The sequence below is a fragment of the Lagenorhynchus albirostris genome, chromosome 9, assembly GCF_949774975.1.
Source record: "Lagenorhynchus albirostris chromosome 9, mLagAlb1.1, whole genome shotgun sequence".
NCBI classification, from domain to species: Eukaryota; Metazoa; Chordata; class Mammalia; order Artiodactyla; family Delphinidae; genus Lagenorhynchus; species Lagenorhynchus albirostris.
Genome location: NC_083103.1, coordinates 104,966,933 through 104,982,144, shown reverse-complemented (window position 1 = coordinate 104,982,144; position 15,212 = coordinate 104,966,933). Strand labels below are relative to the sequence as shown.

The 15,212-nt window shown below is 43.6% G+C and overlaps 1 protein-coding gene across 14 annotated transcripts in view; it reads left to right on the top strand.

Moving 5' to 3' along the window:
- The window catches only part of SNX19 (sorting nexin 19), a 48,158-nt gene that overhangs the window by 13,532 nt on the left and 19,414 nt on the right, over positions 1–15,212 (top strand). The window contains exons 9-10 of one of the 14 annotated variants that reach the window (XM_060160804.1): positions 1,473–1,666; positions 3,091–3,163. The exons of 11 other annotated variants lie outside the window; for them this stretch is intronic. In XM_060160804.1, coding sequence (XP_060016787.1) covers positions 1,473–1,566 — 94 coding nt within the window. In that variant the 3' untranslated portion in view covers positions 1,567–1,666; positions 3,091–3,163. Of the gene's footprint in view, positions 1–1,472; positions 3,164–15,212 lie in introns of those variants that run through there. 2 more of the 14 variants (XM_060160805.1, XM_060160803.1) reach the window with 2 other exon arrangements.

Genomic DNA, 15,212 nt, shown 5'->3' with positions numbered 1-15,212 from the left:
ATCAGGGAGTCTTAATAAGGTTTCATCGTTAGGAAACTAAGTGAAAGAAGAGGATGCACGTTTATATTTGCTGAGTGTTTATCATTTCCAGCACCTGACCTCTGTTGGCATATATTTTCTTACAGCAACCAAGTGAGGTAGGTAGCCCATTTCACAGAATAAGAAAGTAGAGCTTGGCAAGGTCAGGCAACATACCCAAGGTCATAGTTAATGACACAGTGGAATTTGAAACTGGATGTGCACAACTCCAAAGCCAACGTGCTTCTTCCTACGTATCGCAGCCTGAAGACTGGTCTCCGTGTGAAGCCCACGTATAAAATGCTGACTGGTCTCTGTGCCTCGCTTTCACCCTTGTCCCTCCTCCATACTCAGCTCTGCCTCAAGGCTACTTTTTCTGAAAAGCAAATATGAACATATATCCTGCACTTAATATCCATCAGGGTGCTCTGTTGCCTACAAGAGTGATTTTCCCAACATGCTTTCCAGAGTTCTAGGGTTCCACAGAGGTGCTTCAGAAGCCAACTTGGAAGCCACGGGGAAAACCGAGTGGACCATTTTGATCAGTTAAATAGACTGGGGGTCTAGATAAGGTTTTGTTTGAAAAAGGGCTTCACTGTGTTTAAAATATATATTCATTTATTATAGTAAAATTCCAACTCCTTTCTTACGTGATCTGGTCCCAGCCTCACTTCCAGTCCTCCCCATGCACACCACCCACCGCGGCCTCAGTGCTCTGTGGATGCTCTTCCTTCAGGCCTCTCTTCATCCTCTGGTCTCTGCCTGATTGTCTTCTCTACTCGTTCTTTTCCTGCTCTCTCCCTGTGTCCTGAACTTCCCGTCTTCTTGTCTTCTTGGCCTACTGCTAAATATTTTTAAAAAATTAACATTCAGTGTCATTTATTCTGTGAAACTTTTTATGGCATCCTCTCCCATTTTTCGCTGGATCTAAGGAGTCTTCTTCTCTAGTCAAAGTTTTGATAATAATACTTAACACAGTATATTAGAGAAATGGTCTACTTTCCCAAAACTAGTGATCCACCCAGCGTATCAGTTTTCCCCCACGGTATTTGGCAATATCTGGAAATATTTTTGGTTGTCACAACTGGGAAGGGAGGCAGGATGTGACTAGAGGCCAGGGATGCTGCTAAACGTCCTGCACCCAGGAGAGCACCCTCTCCGCCCCAAGCAACAACAAATTACCCTACCCTGAATAGGATGTATCTACACCCTCAGTAGTGCAGAGGTTGAGAAACCTTGCCCTAGACCAGTGGTTCTTTAAGGGCCAGAACTAGCTTATGTCCCCAGCAGCTTCCACAGGGCCTGGGACATAGAAGATGCTCATTAAATATTGGACAAAAGAATAAACATTTCCCTTCTCAATACCTTTATACTGGAAAGTAGAGTCTTCGTATGTTTTGTTCAGTCACGTGTGAATGTTGCTGATTGAGGCTTCATTTCTCTTCCTTTGTTAGGCTTATCTTTGCTCACCTTCCCCCAAAATGGGAACATCCTAAACGAGCTAGTGTGTCGTCGTTGACTCCCCACCTCCTGAAGTCATTTACATGATAAATTGGTTTCAGAACACAAGAAATTACTCAGTAGTAACAGAAAAGTACAGATGAATCTGGAGAAATTCAAAAAGGATTGAGATTCATATATAAAAAAGGTAGGAAGGTTACCTGAAGTTTGAATGACTCAGAATATTAAAGAGCTTGGGCCAGAAAGGAGAGAGAAGTGTATTTGGGGAATTATAGGAAGGTCATTGAAGAAATGGTATTTTATGTAGCTAGGGAGCTTTAATACAAGAATTAAATCCGGGGGAATTGCAGGCTGTGAGAATTCCAGGCCGGGCTGCATTACCTCAGTGGGCGATGATCATAAATTGCCTCGTGATAGGGAGGAGACAGTAAGGTGGAGGGTGGGGTGTGAAGTAAATAGACGGTGCTCTCTGGTGTAAGCACTGACTTGACCCGACCGTAGACATGGGTAAGCCTGCATTGTGGCAAACATCCCACTTTACCTTAAAATACTCCTCTCTCTCTCCAGCTGGGTGATTGTTTTGGTCTTATTCCTTTATTCACTGAAAAAATATTAAGAGCTGCTCAGTATAAGACATGATGCCTACTTTTACATATTTTACGGTTTAGCAGGGGTGAGAACTGAGGACCTTATCCCTGATCACAAAATGAATGCTTGGTGAGGGTAGAAATCAAACCCAGGTATTCCAAAGCCCAAGTTCTTATCCACTCCAGTATACTACGACTCTGCTGTCTTTAATCTCTCTGGGCTTCGGAATAGTAATAATGTCTATCAGTAGATATCTAGGTGCATAGAACATGTCCAGTAAATGTTAGCTCTTCATATTTGCGCTTCAGGAAAAGGAAGGAAGGGTAAAAAGTGCATTCTGTTTCTGATTCCTCCAGCTAGTGGCCCCAAAGTCTCTCCCCTGTTCAGGATGCCCCACCCAGATCAGTCTCCTGCTGCAGCATCCACTGCTCCTACTGTGCCTGTCTCTGCGATTGCACACAACCCCTGTTCTTCTAAACAGGACCGCGTGTGAGGCCTTTCAAGGTGACTTTATACCAATGGACTCACTTGCAAAGGCGACAACCAGAGCATCCCCGCATCTGACAGCAGGCGGCAGACCACCTGGTCTCCCTGCAGCACAGACAAGCACAGGTTCTGTACAGGGTGCAGGTTTACTGGTGCTGCTGGAATCAAGTCGCACCTTTCCTCACGAGAAGAACTTGGAGTCAGGCTAAGTTCCTCCCCTTTCCGTCCCCATACGCTGACAGTTCCACTGGAACCACACCTGGTTAGCTGGGTAGATGGCTGTCTGGTGAATGTAGCTTATGCCATAAACAAAATCAGGGAGAGGGCTTGTGGCTAAATTTCCCTTGACTTTCTTCTCTTTTCACTTTTTTTTTTAATTGGGCGGCATCTTTTTTTGTTGTTAAAGGGAGAAAATTCTGAATGTTTATAGTGAATTTGAATGAAGCCAAAATGAATACTGTGCAAGAACAGAATTTTGGGGCTAGTTACTTTTGGAAAACTCTGTAACTGTGGTCTGTTCACCTCTGTTCATCCTAGGTATTTCCAAGTGATGATGTTTTGTACTTGTTGACTTGCCCCATATTTCTTCCTGTCAGAAAGTTCTTATAGCTAATAAAACTTTATTCTTAAGTCCATTTTGTTTTGTATGAGCTGCAACAGAAATAGGAACACAGCTGTTGACACCCTCCTTGCCCTGAGCCTCTACAAACTAGAATTAAATGAAGAGTCTCACTCCTCCCTGTTCAAGGCCTTTCACCTTTCTCTATAGATCATTACTCCCAGCTTTTTTAATGATATACTTGGCCCCCTTCTCAACTATCTTGTGTTGGGTTCGCATTGTTCTTGAAGCTTCCTTAAGATAGCAGTCAAGAAGTCATGGACATCGGAGAAGGAATCCCAGTGCCCCCTCCAGAGGCTCAGAGGATCTGATGCCTGTGGCCCATGTCCTACACCAGCAAGTTCCATGTGCATGGTACACATGGAAAAGACAGGTCTTAGTCCAGGGTTCAGAGTGTAGACATTAGTAGTCTTATCAGCTGCAGGATTTACCATGCAGCAAGCTTTTGTTGAGAGTTTACTTTGTGCAGACACTGTGCTGAGCACGACAAGCATATCACTGAATGCCCTCAAAAGCCGCGTGAAAGAGCCATTGTGATCCCATCTCAGAGATGCGAAGGCTCACAAAGAACTGTGCTTGCTCACTCAAGATCACAGAGCTAATAAGTATACGACAGGCAGTCTGAACCCAGGTTTGTCTGATGTTCAGCTATAGTGGCTGTCTCTCAGGATCAGATGTTTGCCCTATGATTTGAAAGGATAAAAGCCAGCCCCAAAATCTTTGACTCAAAGCAGTATACATTCCCCAAGAGGAGACTGCCAGTCAGTTTGTAAAACAAAAACTGCATTTCCACATACGCCCACTCATATAACACAGAGTACTCTGCAGCACCCTAAAGTCAGCCCATGGTACTTGTCCCCTGGACAGCTTGCATTTTTATTTTTAAAAAGAGGTTCATGCAGGGAACATTCTTGGGCGTTATTTGCTTTGGTAAGCAAATATGCTGGAACGTGATACCTCCCCAAAGCCGAAGCACCTCCTGCCCCACCTGTCCTCACTACGCCAGAGAGGTGTGGGTGGTCGCAGCCGGTTCAGTGCTGGCCTCCAAGACTGTCCCCTGACTGCTCCTCTGGAGGCAGCATGTTTGTTCCCTCCCTGAAACCACTTGTGTCTGAGCCATATCCTTTCGCAGAATACTTGGATTCTCTTTCTTTAAGTTCTAAAGAGAAGGAGAGTTGGTGTTGATGCCACAGGTAGCTACCGCCACTTCTCTGGTTATCCTGAACACACTGCCATCCCTGATGGCATCTAGACTTAGACGCATCTCCTTTTAAAAATGTCACCATTTTCTGACCTCCAGCATTATCATCTCCAAGAAGATAATTTCTTCGGCTTCCAGCTTTCCTTATTCTCTTTGCTCCCTTAACAGACCTGTGTGCGTAACTAACTGCCTGGGATGCAGGGACTGCTGCCAGATCAGAAGCATGCGCTCTCTCGCTTTTTCTCTCTCCTGCACAGGCTCAATCTCTCTCTCTCTCCCTCTCTCCCCTCCCCTCCCCCCTCCTTCTCTATCTCTGGCCTGCAAGGGAAAAAGAAGAGAGAGTAAATTCAACCTTCTGACCCCTCGTTCCAAGCCAAGGTTGGAAGAGTTCTGATTTGAGCCAGGCTCCGTAAATCTCCCTTGATTGGTGGTGGTGTGGAGAGAGAGGGGGCAGGGAGCTGAAGAGAAGTTAGATGCCCAAAAAAGGCATCGTTAAGTCAAAGGGAAGTCTTGCACACACGCGCGCCTGACCTCGTGTGTCAGCTTCTGTGCTGGGAACGTCCAATTATGTAAGAAGGAGCACTCCTTATTTGGACTTAGAGTCTAAGGGAGGGGAGAGGAGTGGGGGTAGAGTCTAAGCCAGGGAGTGAGTGCAGCTTGTGTACGCTGCTCATGTCCGCAAACAGGAGAAACCGACAGTATCCCTGCATGCGTGAGAATCAGGTTTAGGGAACTGGACAAGCACTCAGACACTGACTGGGTTGGAGGGAAGGAGGAGAGATGTACTGTGCTCCATTGACGGTAGAAGGTTTGGGGCAGGAAGACCCAGCCAAGGTGAGGGGTGAGATTATTATGGAGTCCTGATGTAGAGTGAAGGAATGAGAAGAAGCTGGCCCGGTTCCCTGCCTGGATGCCCAGAGCAAAGCCACGATAAAAATACGAGCCAGGCTAGCAGCAGAGTACACGAATGCCACGTCCTGTGGCTCTGCCCTCCCCATGGCCCCGAAGATGGCATCAGACTCTGTGTCAAAAGGGCAGCAGACACATTCCTGGCATCTGTGTGAGGATTTCTTAAAGAGTGAGTGTGGCTGAGTGAGCATGTGTGTGTGTTGAGGGCACGTGGGATTGGAGTAGCATGGCAGAAGAGTTGGGAAAAAAGAGAAAGTTCTGCGATCTATGGGTATAGGAGAGTAGAAAAGTACATGAGGTCAGGAAGCAGACAGAGGTAGAAGAAAAAAAAAGAATATGTCAGGTTAAGTTGTTCAGCAAGCAGTGGGTCCAGGAGAAAATTAAATGGCAAGCTCTGGACCTTGTGCCAGGCCATGGAATCGTTTTCTTAGAAAAGAGGTCTCTACAAACCATCTCTCAGGAACGGTCAGGAGAAGGTTTATGGACAGTGTATGGGACCATTGGAGAGGGCTGTGTTCGCAGGTGGGAACATTCATTTCCCTTAAGGGCAATTATGAACGGATGACCGTGAGCTCTTCTGCCTCTGCCATTCTCTTCAGTCACTCCAGAATCTTAGATGTTCTCTGAGTGGAGTCCGTTCAAGGGCCTCTTTCTCGGTGGGCATGTCTAAGTAGCAGATAGTTAAATGGTCTTTCTGACGATGGTTATATCTTACGGGAAGCTCCGGGCCCACCACTAAAAGGTCATGAGCAATTACAACAGAAAAGGAACTGACATTTATTAAATACTAACTATATCAGGTAAGCAGCTGTGTACTTTATATACTAAGGTGCAGTTCAATTCTCTGAGGTAGACATGTATTTTATAAGTGAGGAAGATAATACTCAGATTAAATAAGCTTCCCAGAATCATAGAGCTAGTAAGGGCTACATCTGAGATTCCACTTAAGTCATCCTGGCCTGCAAGCCTATGCCCCTCCTCCCACTGCATACGGGCCTCCCCACTGAGCAAGCTTTCTCACGAAGCAGTGGCCACTAGAATTGGCCTCACCTGAAAGTCCCTGTGCACTACTTCCATCTAATCTCTCTTACTTTCCATCTGACCGGCCTCAGAGACACATGTATTTGATGGTAGCATATAAATTCATTTCCATCTGTATTCTTAAAGCACTTCTGGATCAGAAATTATATAGTCTCCCTATGGTATCTCTTTTCTAAATCCTTCATCCAGTCAGAAAAAGATTATCAGAGTTACGATTCAGAGTTTCTCAGGAAACATGGATTATGGTTTCTTCCTTTGCTCCATAAATTTCTCTTTCAATTCAGCTCTGCATTTCCTTGGGACTCTTATTTGCTAGGGCAGTCACACGTCTGATGTAGGACATAATGTGTTTACATTGCAGTGGTTTTTTGGCGAGGTCTTTATAGTGAGCTTGCTTTGTGATCTGTTAGTAGCAAAGATCCCATGAGACAGATGGCCTTTTCTGCATCCTTCAGATCAGGGTCTCTTCCCTCATGTTAGCTATCTCTGAACGCCATCCTGTCCTCCTCACATACTTAACATCTCCCCAAGCCATACCCAGAGCAGAAACTCAGAGCTTCAGAACCAGGGAGCTGCCCCTTAACCCAGGTACTCCCAGCCCTCTTCCTTTACTTTCTAGGAAACTCACTTCATTTGGTTCTTGTATGGTGATCTCTTTACAGATAATTTTTGAAAAGTCTGTGTAAGATTTGATGCCTGTGTCTACTTAAGTACTTGTTGGGAGCTAGCTCTTCAGACCTACTATGACATCATTTCTATGTTAAGGTCCTTTCAGCCTAAGAGAAGAGATAATCCATAAGAATCAGAAATACTGAACAGTGTGAGGCCAAATGACACAGTGTAGACCATAAACACAGTAAAAAAAAAAAAAATCGTAAGGATTCTTGGGGGTAAATGTTAGAGAGGAAGGTGTTTAAAGCTAGACCTTGCATTATAGGAATCATTTAGACCGGTTTAGGGTAAAGAATGTCCCAGGCACTGAAACGTTTTTAAAGAGGGAAAGGGACATTATTTTTACTTTTACAATTAAAAGTAACCTTTAAACATATTTTGAATATTTTCAGCCAGCCCCTTTCTGAGTGTCTGTTTGCGGAGAGAGAGATCCTTTTGTTTTGTTAAATACATTATGGAAAGCCCGCCTGCCATTGCTGCTTGGGGGAGTTAGGATGGGATTTCTCCCTGGGCACCAGGTGGCGCTACAGGTTAAACGATACCTATTTACCTTCTTTGAGGGAGCTGTTTATTCTGCAATTTTAGGTCCTTGCCCTGGTGGTGATAGTAATGAAACCATTCGCTGTCCCACTCCATGATTCAGAGGCAGCTTATCTGCCCTCTCCTTCGTGCCCTTGACTCTGAGACCAGCCCAGTTCCTTTTATCCTTCCCCCTCCTCCCGTTTTGATTGTCCTTCAGCATGCACTTCTCTGAGCAGTGTGTGCTGCCAGAAGATGCCCCTTGGAGCAGCCGCTTGGGGATTCAGTGCCAGAGCTGCTTTGTTGAGAACAGTTTTGACTCAGGAGCCCAGAGTGAACCAGGGTTTTTATAGCTGATAAAATCAGCTGGACATCTGAGGTTGAAAAATTTTGTCAGTACTCTCTGTAAGCTAGTTGGTCCTATGCTCAAGAAGGCCTTTCTAGGATACCAAAGTCCTAGATACACATGTCTCTGAGGTAGAGATTGTCAGGTTGCACTGCTACTGGGAACCTTATCAGCCTGTTGCTTTCAGCCATGGGTGGAGATCGTTTGGCTTTTTCCTATCAGCTTTGGTTTGGAGACGGAGCCAATGTTAATGCCTCAGTTTTGACCTTTACCTCTGTCTTGAGACAGAGACTTCACCAAGTGTCCTGCAGCCTGTCTGGTACTGGAGCAGGGGGGGAGTTGAGGTGAACTGGTGGGAAACATACTTTTATCTAACACTGATATAATTATAGGACCAAAGGTTTTCTTGGGGTGATATAACCCCCATAAATATAGAACCTATGTAAACACAGTGTGCTTGCTGTGTAAATGCAGCTTCAAGTTATTCCCTCTGCCACCTCTTCTCTCCCTCTTATTTTCCAACCACAAGTCGGGCCCCCCAAATCTCTGCTGTGTGGAGACTCTGGAGTTGTCACTGCTGTGTCCTGTATTCTTAGTGTCAGGATGGATAGCCTCCTGTTTGGAAAGGTTTTTAAATTCTGCCTGTAGACATTTAACTTAGAACAGATACCTTCGGGTAGTTCTTCTCCAAGGTGATTCTGTTCATTATACTCACTTTCCTTCTTCCCCATCTTCTGCCAATGTTTGTCCTGCTTTCTTAACTTCCACATCTGCTTCATCAGAGAACAAACGTTCATCCTTTGTTCTCTTCAAGGCTAGTCTTTTCCAGCTTACTCTCGCCGTTTTCACAGCGTAATTTGAAACTCTGCCATGTCTGCTTGTTTACGTACATCCCTCATTCTTCTCTTCCAAATCGTGGCTGAGCGTACTCTAAATCTGCGATCTCTAGTATTTGTGGACGTTGGGAGCCGGCGCATCAAGTGGAAAACACACTTCCTCATCACCTCTCCCTCCTCCAGAAATCCCCCTCCTTTCTCCCCTCCTGTAGTGACCGTCTTTGCCCAGAGCAGAGCCTGGAGATCTCCCTGTGAGGTGGAGTCACTGAGAACAACAGGGGTCTGGTTGTCAAGACAACCACTAAATTCCCGCTGCCGCCCTCCTTTGTGTCTTGCCCTTCTTCCCAGTGCTCCAGCTCTAGTGTTTCTCTCCCTCTCCCTGACCTTTACCCTCCACCAGACACAGGATTCTCCTGAATGCCTGACCATTTTAATCAGCCTTTCCTTTCCCCACCCACCTCCCTACCGTAGGTGCTGAGAAAGGAAAGGGTCAGGATAACTACCTGGTGACTGAGAACCAGCCAGGCTTGCTGTTCACACGGGACCAAGGAAAGAAGGAAGGGGAGTCACTTTGGATCCTGCAATCCCTGTGGTGATTGTTTCATAGTTTAGTGTAGATAGGTCTCGTTTTAGGAAGGATTCTGAAATAGTGTCCTCAAGTTACCCATCACCCCAGGGAGCCCCTCCTCAACCTTTGTAGACAGTACCAAGATGGTTTGCCCTTCTAATATTTACATCCCTGAACCTGCCAGGAGGAGAGTAAGTCTTACAAAAGGAAAACTAAAGCATGAAGTGCCAAGTTCCCTCAGCATCCTGCCATCATTTAGTCCCTTGGATCTGCTAGAATTTTTCAAGAGGATCCAAAGGAGTCTTTCTCTGACACATACACAAACGCACAAGCACTTTCAAAAATGCTTTCATTTTTCTCCTTTCATCTCGATAACTTTGTGAAGGAAGCAAGGCAAGAATCAGTCTTAAGAAGGAATCCAGAACCCAGAGTTGTGTGGCTTTTCAGTGCTGTTTTCACTCATTACAGCACGCTATGTGCAGCCTTTGTGGCTCTTCTGGCTACTGAGGGTTTTTTGCCCTGAAGGGTATGGACCAGTTTTATGTGCCGTGTTGGGGTGAAAACTGTGATGGCCTCTTCTGGACAGGAATCTCTCAGACTTGGAGGAGAGACATGGTGGTTCCAGAGACTCGGAGGGAGTCACTGATTGTGAGACAGATGTCCTGCTGCTGCTTTTACTTGGGTCAGATGAAGAACGGGCGGATATCCAAAACGTGTGACTGATTTTGCCCAGCTTTGAGGTCTGTCGGTCCCGATTTTTCAGAGCTGGTTTATGGTACATTTATGGCCACATAGTGTGGGGCTGAGAAAAGTTGTCCTGAAGGCCTTCAGAGGGGCATAGATTTGTGTAACCATCTTTAAAACTGGAATCCTACAAGTGTCACACTGCTCAAGTCTAGAGCACATTTCTAAACATTTCCACTTGCCATCAATCTCATTTATCCCATGAACACAGAACCCCCAAGCGGCTCCGTCTCATTCTGTATTTGTTACGAAGGTAGGCAGACCTTTGCTTTTGGCCGTTTGTACCCAGACATTCTGCTACCTTATATTCTTCTTACTAGATTCAAGTAATGGGTTGGAATCAGCCCGATGCGGCCCCATCCATCAGGAGCACTTCCCAAAATACAAGTGTGACTCACAGCCCGCATAACCCCTTTGCTTTTGTTTGACTTTCAGTCTCTTCTGTCCTCTGGGCCTATTTGCCAGGAAAACTAACAAAAACACAGACTGCTGGCAACTGTCTCTCCTCTCTAGGATTTACGGAGTGTGCCAGACACGAAGCCCAGCTGACCCACTCCCTTGCCTTCCGCCGCCCTTCCCTCCCGGGGGAGCACATAACCAGGTGTAAACTGCATGGATTATTCATGACGAATTCATCATTGTAGCTCAGCGGACTTATTGCCCAGTATACTTCTTACAGTATCCACCCTACAGCTAGTGTATTGGCACACAGTTCAATTTTAATATTAGCCTAAACAAAAAGTTCTTAGGAAAATAAATCTGCCAAATGTTTATGTAAATACATCTCAAATGCCAAATACAAAGGATTTCTAGATTGTCTATATTTTTTTAAAATTATTGTCCTCCTCCATAAGCACAAATAATTAAGAGCTCACTATTCTTTTCCCGCTTTAAGTATTGGGAGGTTTGCCTTCTACACAGCTTAGGTTGAGCTGTGCGCCATGCTTTAAGACCAGTGTTTGTCCCATTTACATCATTAATTCACGTAGTAACTAATATTTATTGATTACCTACTATGTGCCAGACACTATGTTAAGTGATTAAAATACAAAAAAAGACCCCAAATTCCTACCCTGCAATCTTATAAATAAAGAGGTATAGTATAAAGTTAGGACTTTAAAAAGAACTCTACACATGATTAAGAGAAGGGACTAAGTAAATTATGAGAAGCCCAGGGAAGGCTTATAGAGGAGATGACATCTGAGATAGGATTTAAAGGATGAAGGGAAATCGAGAGCTGACATTGTAGAAAAGAGCATTGAAGGCAGAGTTGTGAAGCAGTGTGGCCTGTTTGTGGTACTCGGAGAAGTCGGGTACGATTGGGAATATACGACATGCAACCAGAGTGGCCAGAGATTACACCGAAGAGTTCAATAGGCACCGACCCATACAGAGCCCTGTGCGCTGTTCAAAGAATGTAGGATTTGACCCCATTTATTAGGAAACCATGTACAGAATTTAAATAGATGATGACATGATCAACTTTGTAACTTAGAAAAAGCACTTAAATAGTGCTGTCGAGGGTTAATGGAAGGAAGAAACGTTAGAGCCGGGGAGACAAATTATGAAAGAGTTACACTGACAGAAATGAAAGGTGATGGGGACTGAAACTAAGATGATTGCTACAGCGAGAGTAAAGGGGTGATGAATTCATGAGAAACTGAGTACTGAGGAGGTCGCTCAACTAGATTCAGTAATTGTTGCAATAATTATGTGGTCTTGCGTGGGGCACGTGGACTAGGGATGGAGGAGAGGAGAAGTCTAGGGTGACTCTGTCTCCTACCTGTGGATTGAGAAGCATAACTAACAGAACGGCATAGTATCCTCTCAACAGGATGTCTGACTTGTGATACTGAAAGTTTCTTGTTGCTTATTAAATCAATAGATTATTACCTACCTTTGTGTAAAAAGAAATAATGACACATGAGGAAGCATGGACTATATCTCTAACAATTTTGAGATTTTTAGTAGAAAACTTCAGGACTTGGAGGCCTAGATTTTCATCCTTTCTTTTAGCCGTAAGCTCTGTCTTTGGAAGAAAAAGGAAAATGTGGAATGAATAGTTAATTGTGTAGCTGGTACAGAGGAAAGGTTTTTAAATTTTCTTCCTCTGGCAAATGATGCTCACCTGGTGGACTCCTGACTGCAGTTAAAACATAACTCAAGGGGAGTAGGAAGAGTATACTTGACAGGAGACCCGTCAACTCAGCAAGGACGACGAAGCTGCAAGAAAAACTCAGATACAGCTACAAGTGGATGTAATGGAAAACAGCTGACAGAGAGAGGAAAGTAGAGGTAGGTGAGAGGTACTAGAATTCACAGAAGAACATAACAAAGAATCCTGTCTTATATGCCATAATAACAAGTGAACTTAAAGTTTTAACACTGGAAGTTATTGCTGAGAGTTTTGGAATAAGGTTGATTCATTCAGTATATATTTGATGCCTTATTATGTGAAGGGCACTCTTACAGTAAATGCTGAGGAATATACCAAAATGAATTGAGATCCCTCCCCTCAAAATTTTGCAGTCTTATTCTTTTGGCACTTTTAAGAAGCTCAGCCAGTATGTACTGAGTAAATGGAATAAACAAACACATGACTCCAGTAAGAAAGGAAAAGAATCAGCATCAGATGAAACCAGAGTAGTTAACTGAGCATATATAAAAAACAGAAAGGAGAAACATACTGAGTAATGCAGACAACAGAAACGAAAACTGATAAGAATGGCGTCCAAAAAGCTTGACTCAGAAGGAGCTGACATTGTGGATAAATGTTAGTGGAAAAGATTTTTTTTTAAAAAAGGCACATGTTAAAAACAAGAAGAATAAAGAAAATACAGGTAAATTGTTTGGAACAGATGCTGTAGTATTAACTGGTTACATTGAGAAATCATTTATTCATTTATTCAACAATGAATTGGTATACTTTTTGCCTAGGGTATTTAATTTCTGTTTTTTTCTGTAAAGGAAAAGGGTCTAACAAGAAGAATTGAGCAAATGTGATTAAACTAGAATTGAAGACTAAAATAGGAATGAAAATAATGAGAGCATTCAGTCTGCTTTAAAACTCACGTACCTGACCCAGATGAATTCTGTTCCATGGAACTGAAAGAATTTGTATTTATCATTGAAGACCTAAGATCATTAAGAAAATTTCCATATAGAGATGTGTTGTGTTGGAGATGGACAAATATCTGGCCTTTTAAAAAATGGACACAGGCTCCTGACCCTGACATTTATCTCTGGAAATTTCTGAAGTAGATTATTAAGTAGATGTTTTGTGAGCACTCGGGAAGAGAAGCAGCAAGCCCTGGAACCCGGTGTGCATTCAGTGGGAATGCGCCTGCCTGATTAGCAAGGTTTCCTTCTTGGCTTAGCTGGACTATCAGACCATTAAGTGAAAGGGATGCATTGGTTGTTATATTGCCTGTGAATTTCCACAAGCTTATGCCATATTTTCCTAATATCCATATGGACACACATGGTCTGGACTGTGGTACTTTTAAGTGGTCCATGGCTAACTGAGTGTCTTTAGCCCAAGTAGCTAATAGATTGATAGCCTGGAGGGCATTTTCTAGTGACACAGCATTGAACTTATCCTGTTGATCAGAAACTTGTAAGTAACTCTAATCTTAGAGGTATAATTAATACTCTGGGTGACAGAAGTCAAGATTCAAAAGGATTAAAAGAATTAGAATGATAGTGTAAAGCAAACAAGATGGAATTTAATAGAAATAAATATTATAAATCATAATTTAGATTTTTTTAAAAATTACACAAGTACAAAAGGCCAAGTCTAGGCTTAACAGGCGCATGTGATTTTTTGTTAAAGTACATACGTGGACTTAGGGTTCTAATTGACTGCAAACTCAGTATGAGTCAGTGCTTTGATGTGTGTGCCCAAAAAGCCAACACAGTCTTTGACTATATTAATAGAAGTATGGTGTCTGGATCAAGCAAGGCACTAATCTGCATTTTTTACTGGTCAGGGCACATCTGGAAGTTGTGTTTGGTTCTGGGCACTCCGTTTTAAGAGAATAACAAAGCAGCCCACACCCAGAGGAGGGAACCAGGATGAGGAATGGTTCATTTCTCTCCTTCATTCGTCTGATGTTGAGTGTGTTCTGTGTGCTCAGCCTTGACGTTGGCAGAATCAAAGATGTATACCTTGTGGAGGAGACTTGGCATAATAGCTGAATTTAAAAATGCATAGTGTTGTCTTTTGAAAGAGATTTGACCAAGTAACTTTAATACCTCCTGTTAAACCTCTGAGGGTATAAATAGGAGCAATGACTGGAAGTTACAAGGAGGCAGATTTTGGTGCCAGTATTTAAGAAGCATCCCTAATAAATTGAAATTACCCTCTTCAGGAGTTAAGCAACTTCCCCAAAGTCACATTCCTCACTGGTGGCAGAGCTAAGATAAAAGCCCAACTTTCTGGAGTCAGAGGCCAGAACCCTTGGCTCTGCCACGATATCACACAGGGGATTTCTACTTTGGGAGGAGGTTAGATAGGGTAACCTCTTTCCTTCCAGCTCTAAAGTTGTATGTTTCTATAAGCCTCTTGCTATGAAATGCTTGTTTTTTCGCAGTGTTTTCATTCGTGAATTGGTGAGATTGGAAAAGATAACCTCTAAGGTTCAACAGAGGATTTCTTTAACCTCCCTGGTTAAAAATATTTCAATTATTAAAGCATATTAATTTTGTATCTGCAACTTATATGTTACTAATCAAAACCAAAAACTTTGTGGCTAGTTATAAAACTATAGAACTCAGATTCTTAAATCATGATGTTCAGTCAGTAGTCTTCCTTTGAAGCACATGTTTTAAAGATGTGGATCCATGATTTAAACCATGAAAAAGCAAAAATCAAAGGAGAAATTGTGTGAGACTCTGCAAGCCACTTCAGATTTCACAACAGTCACTGGGAGGAAGAAACAGGAGTTTCTTGCCCTTGAAGTTCATTTCCTCCTCATTCTTCTCCCCACACAGGGCAGGAAAGGATGGTGACTTAGATACACACTCAGAGGGCCTGAACTCTCTCAGGCACAGCCGAGCAACCTGGGTCTGGCTGCTGTAGGACTGGGAAGCCTAGAGCTGAGCACAGACCGGGAGGGACTGTCTGTAAACACACGAAGGGGCCATAGCAGGAAGGCAGAGGCCTGGGAAAGGAATCAGAGGGAAGGGAACTGTTACTTTTATCA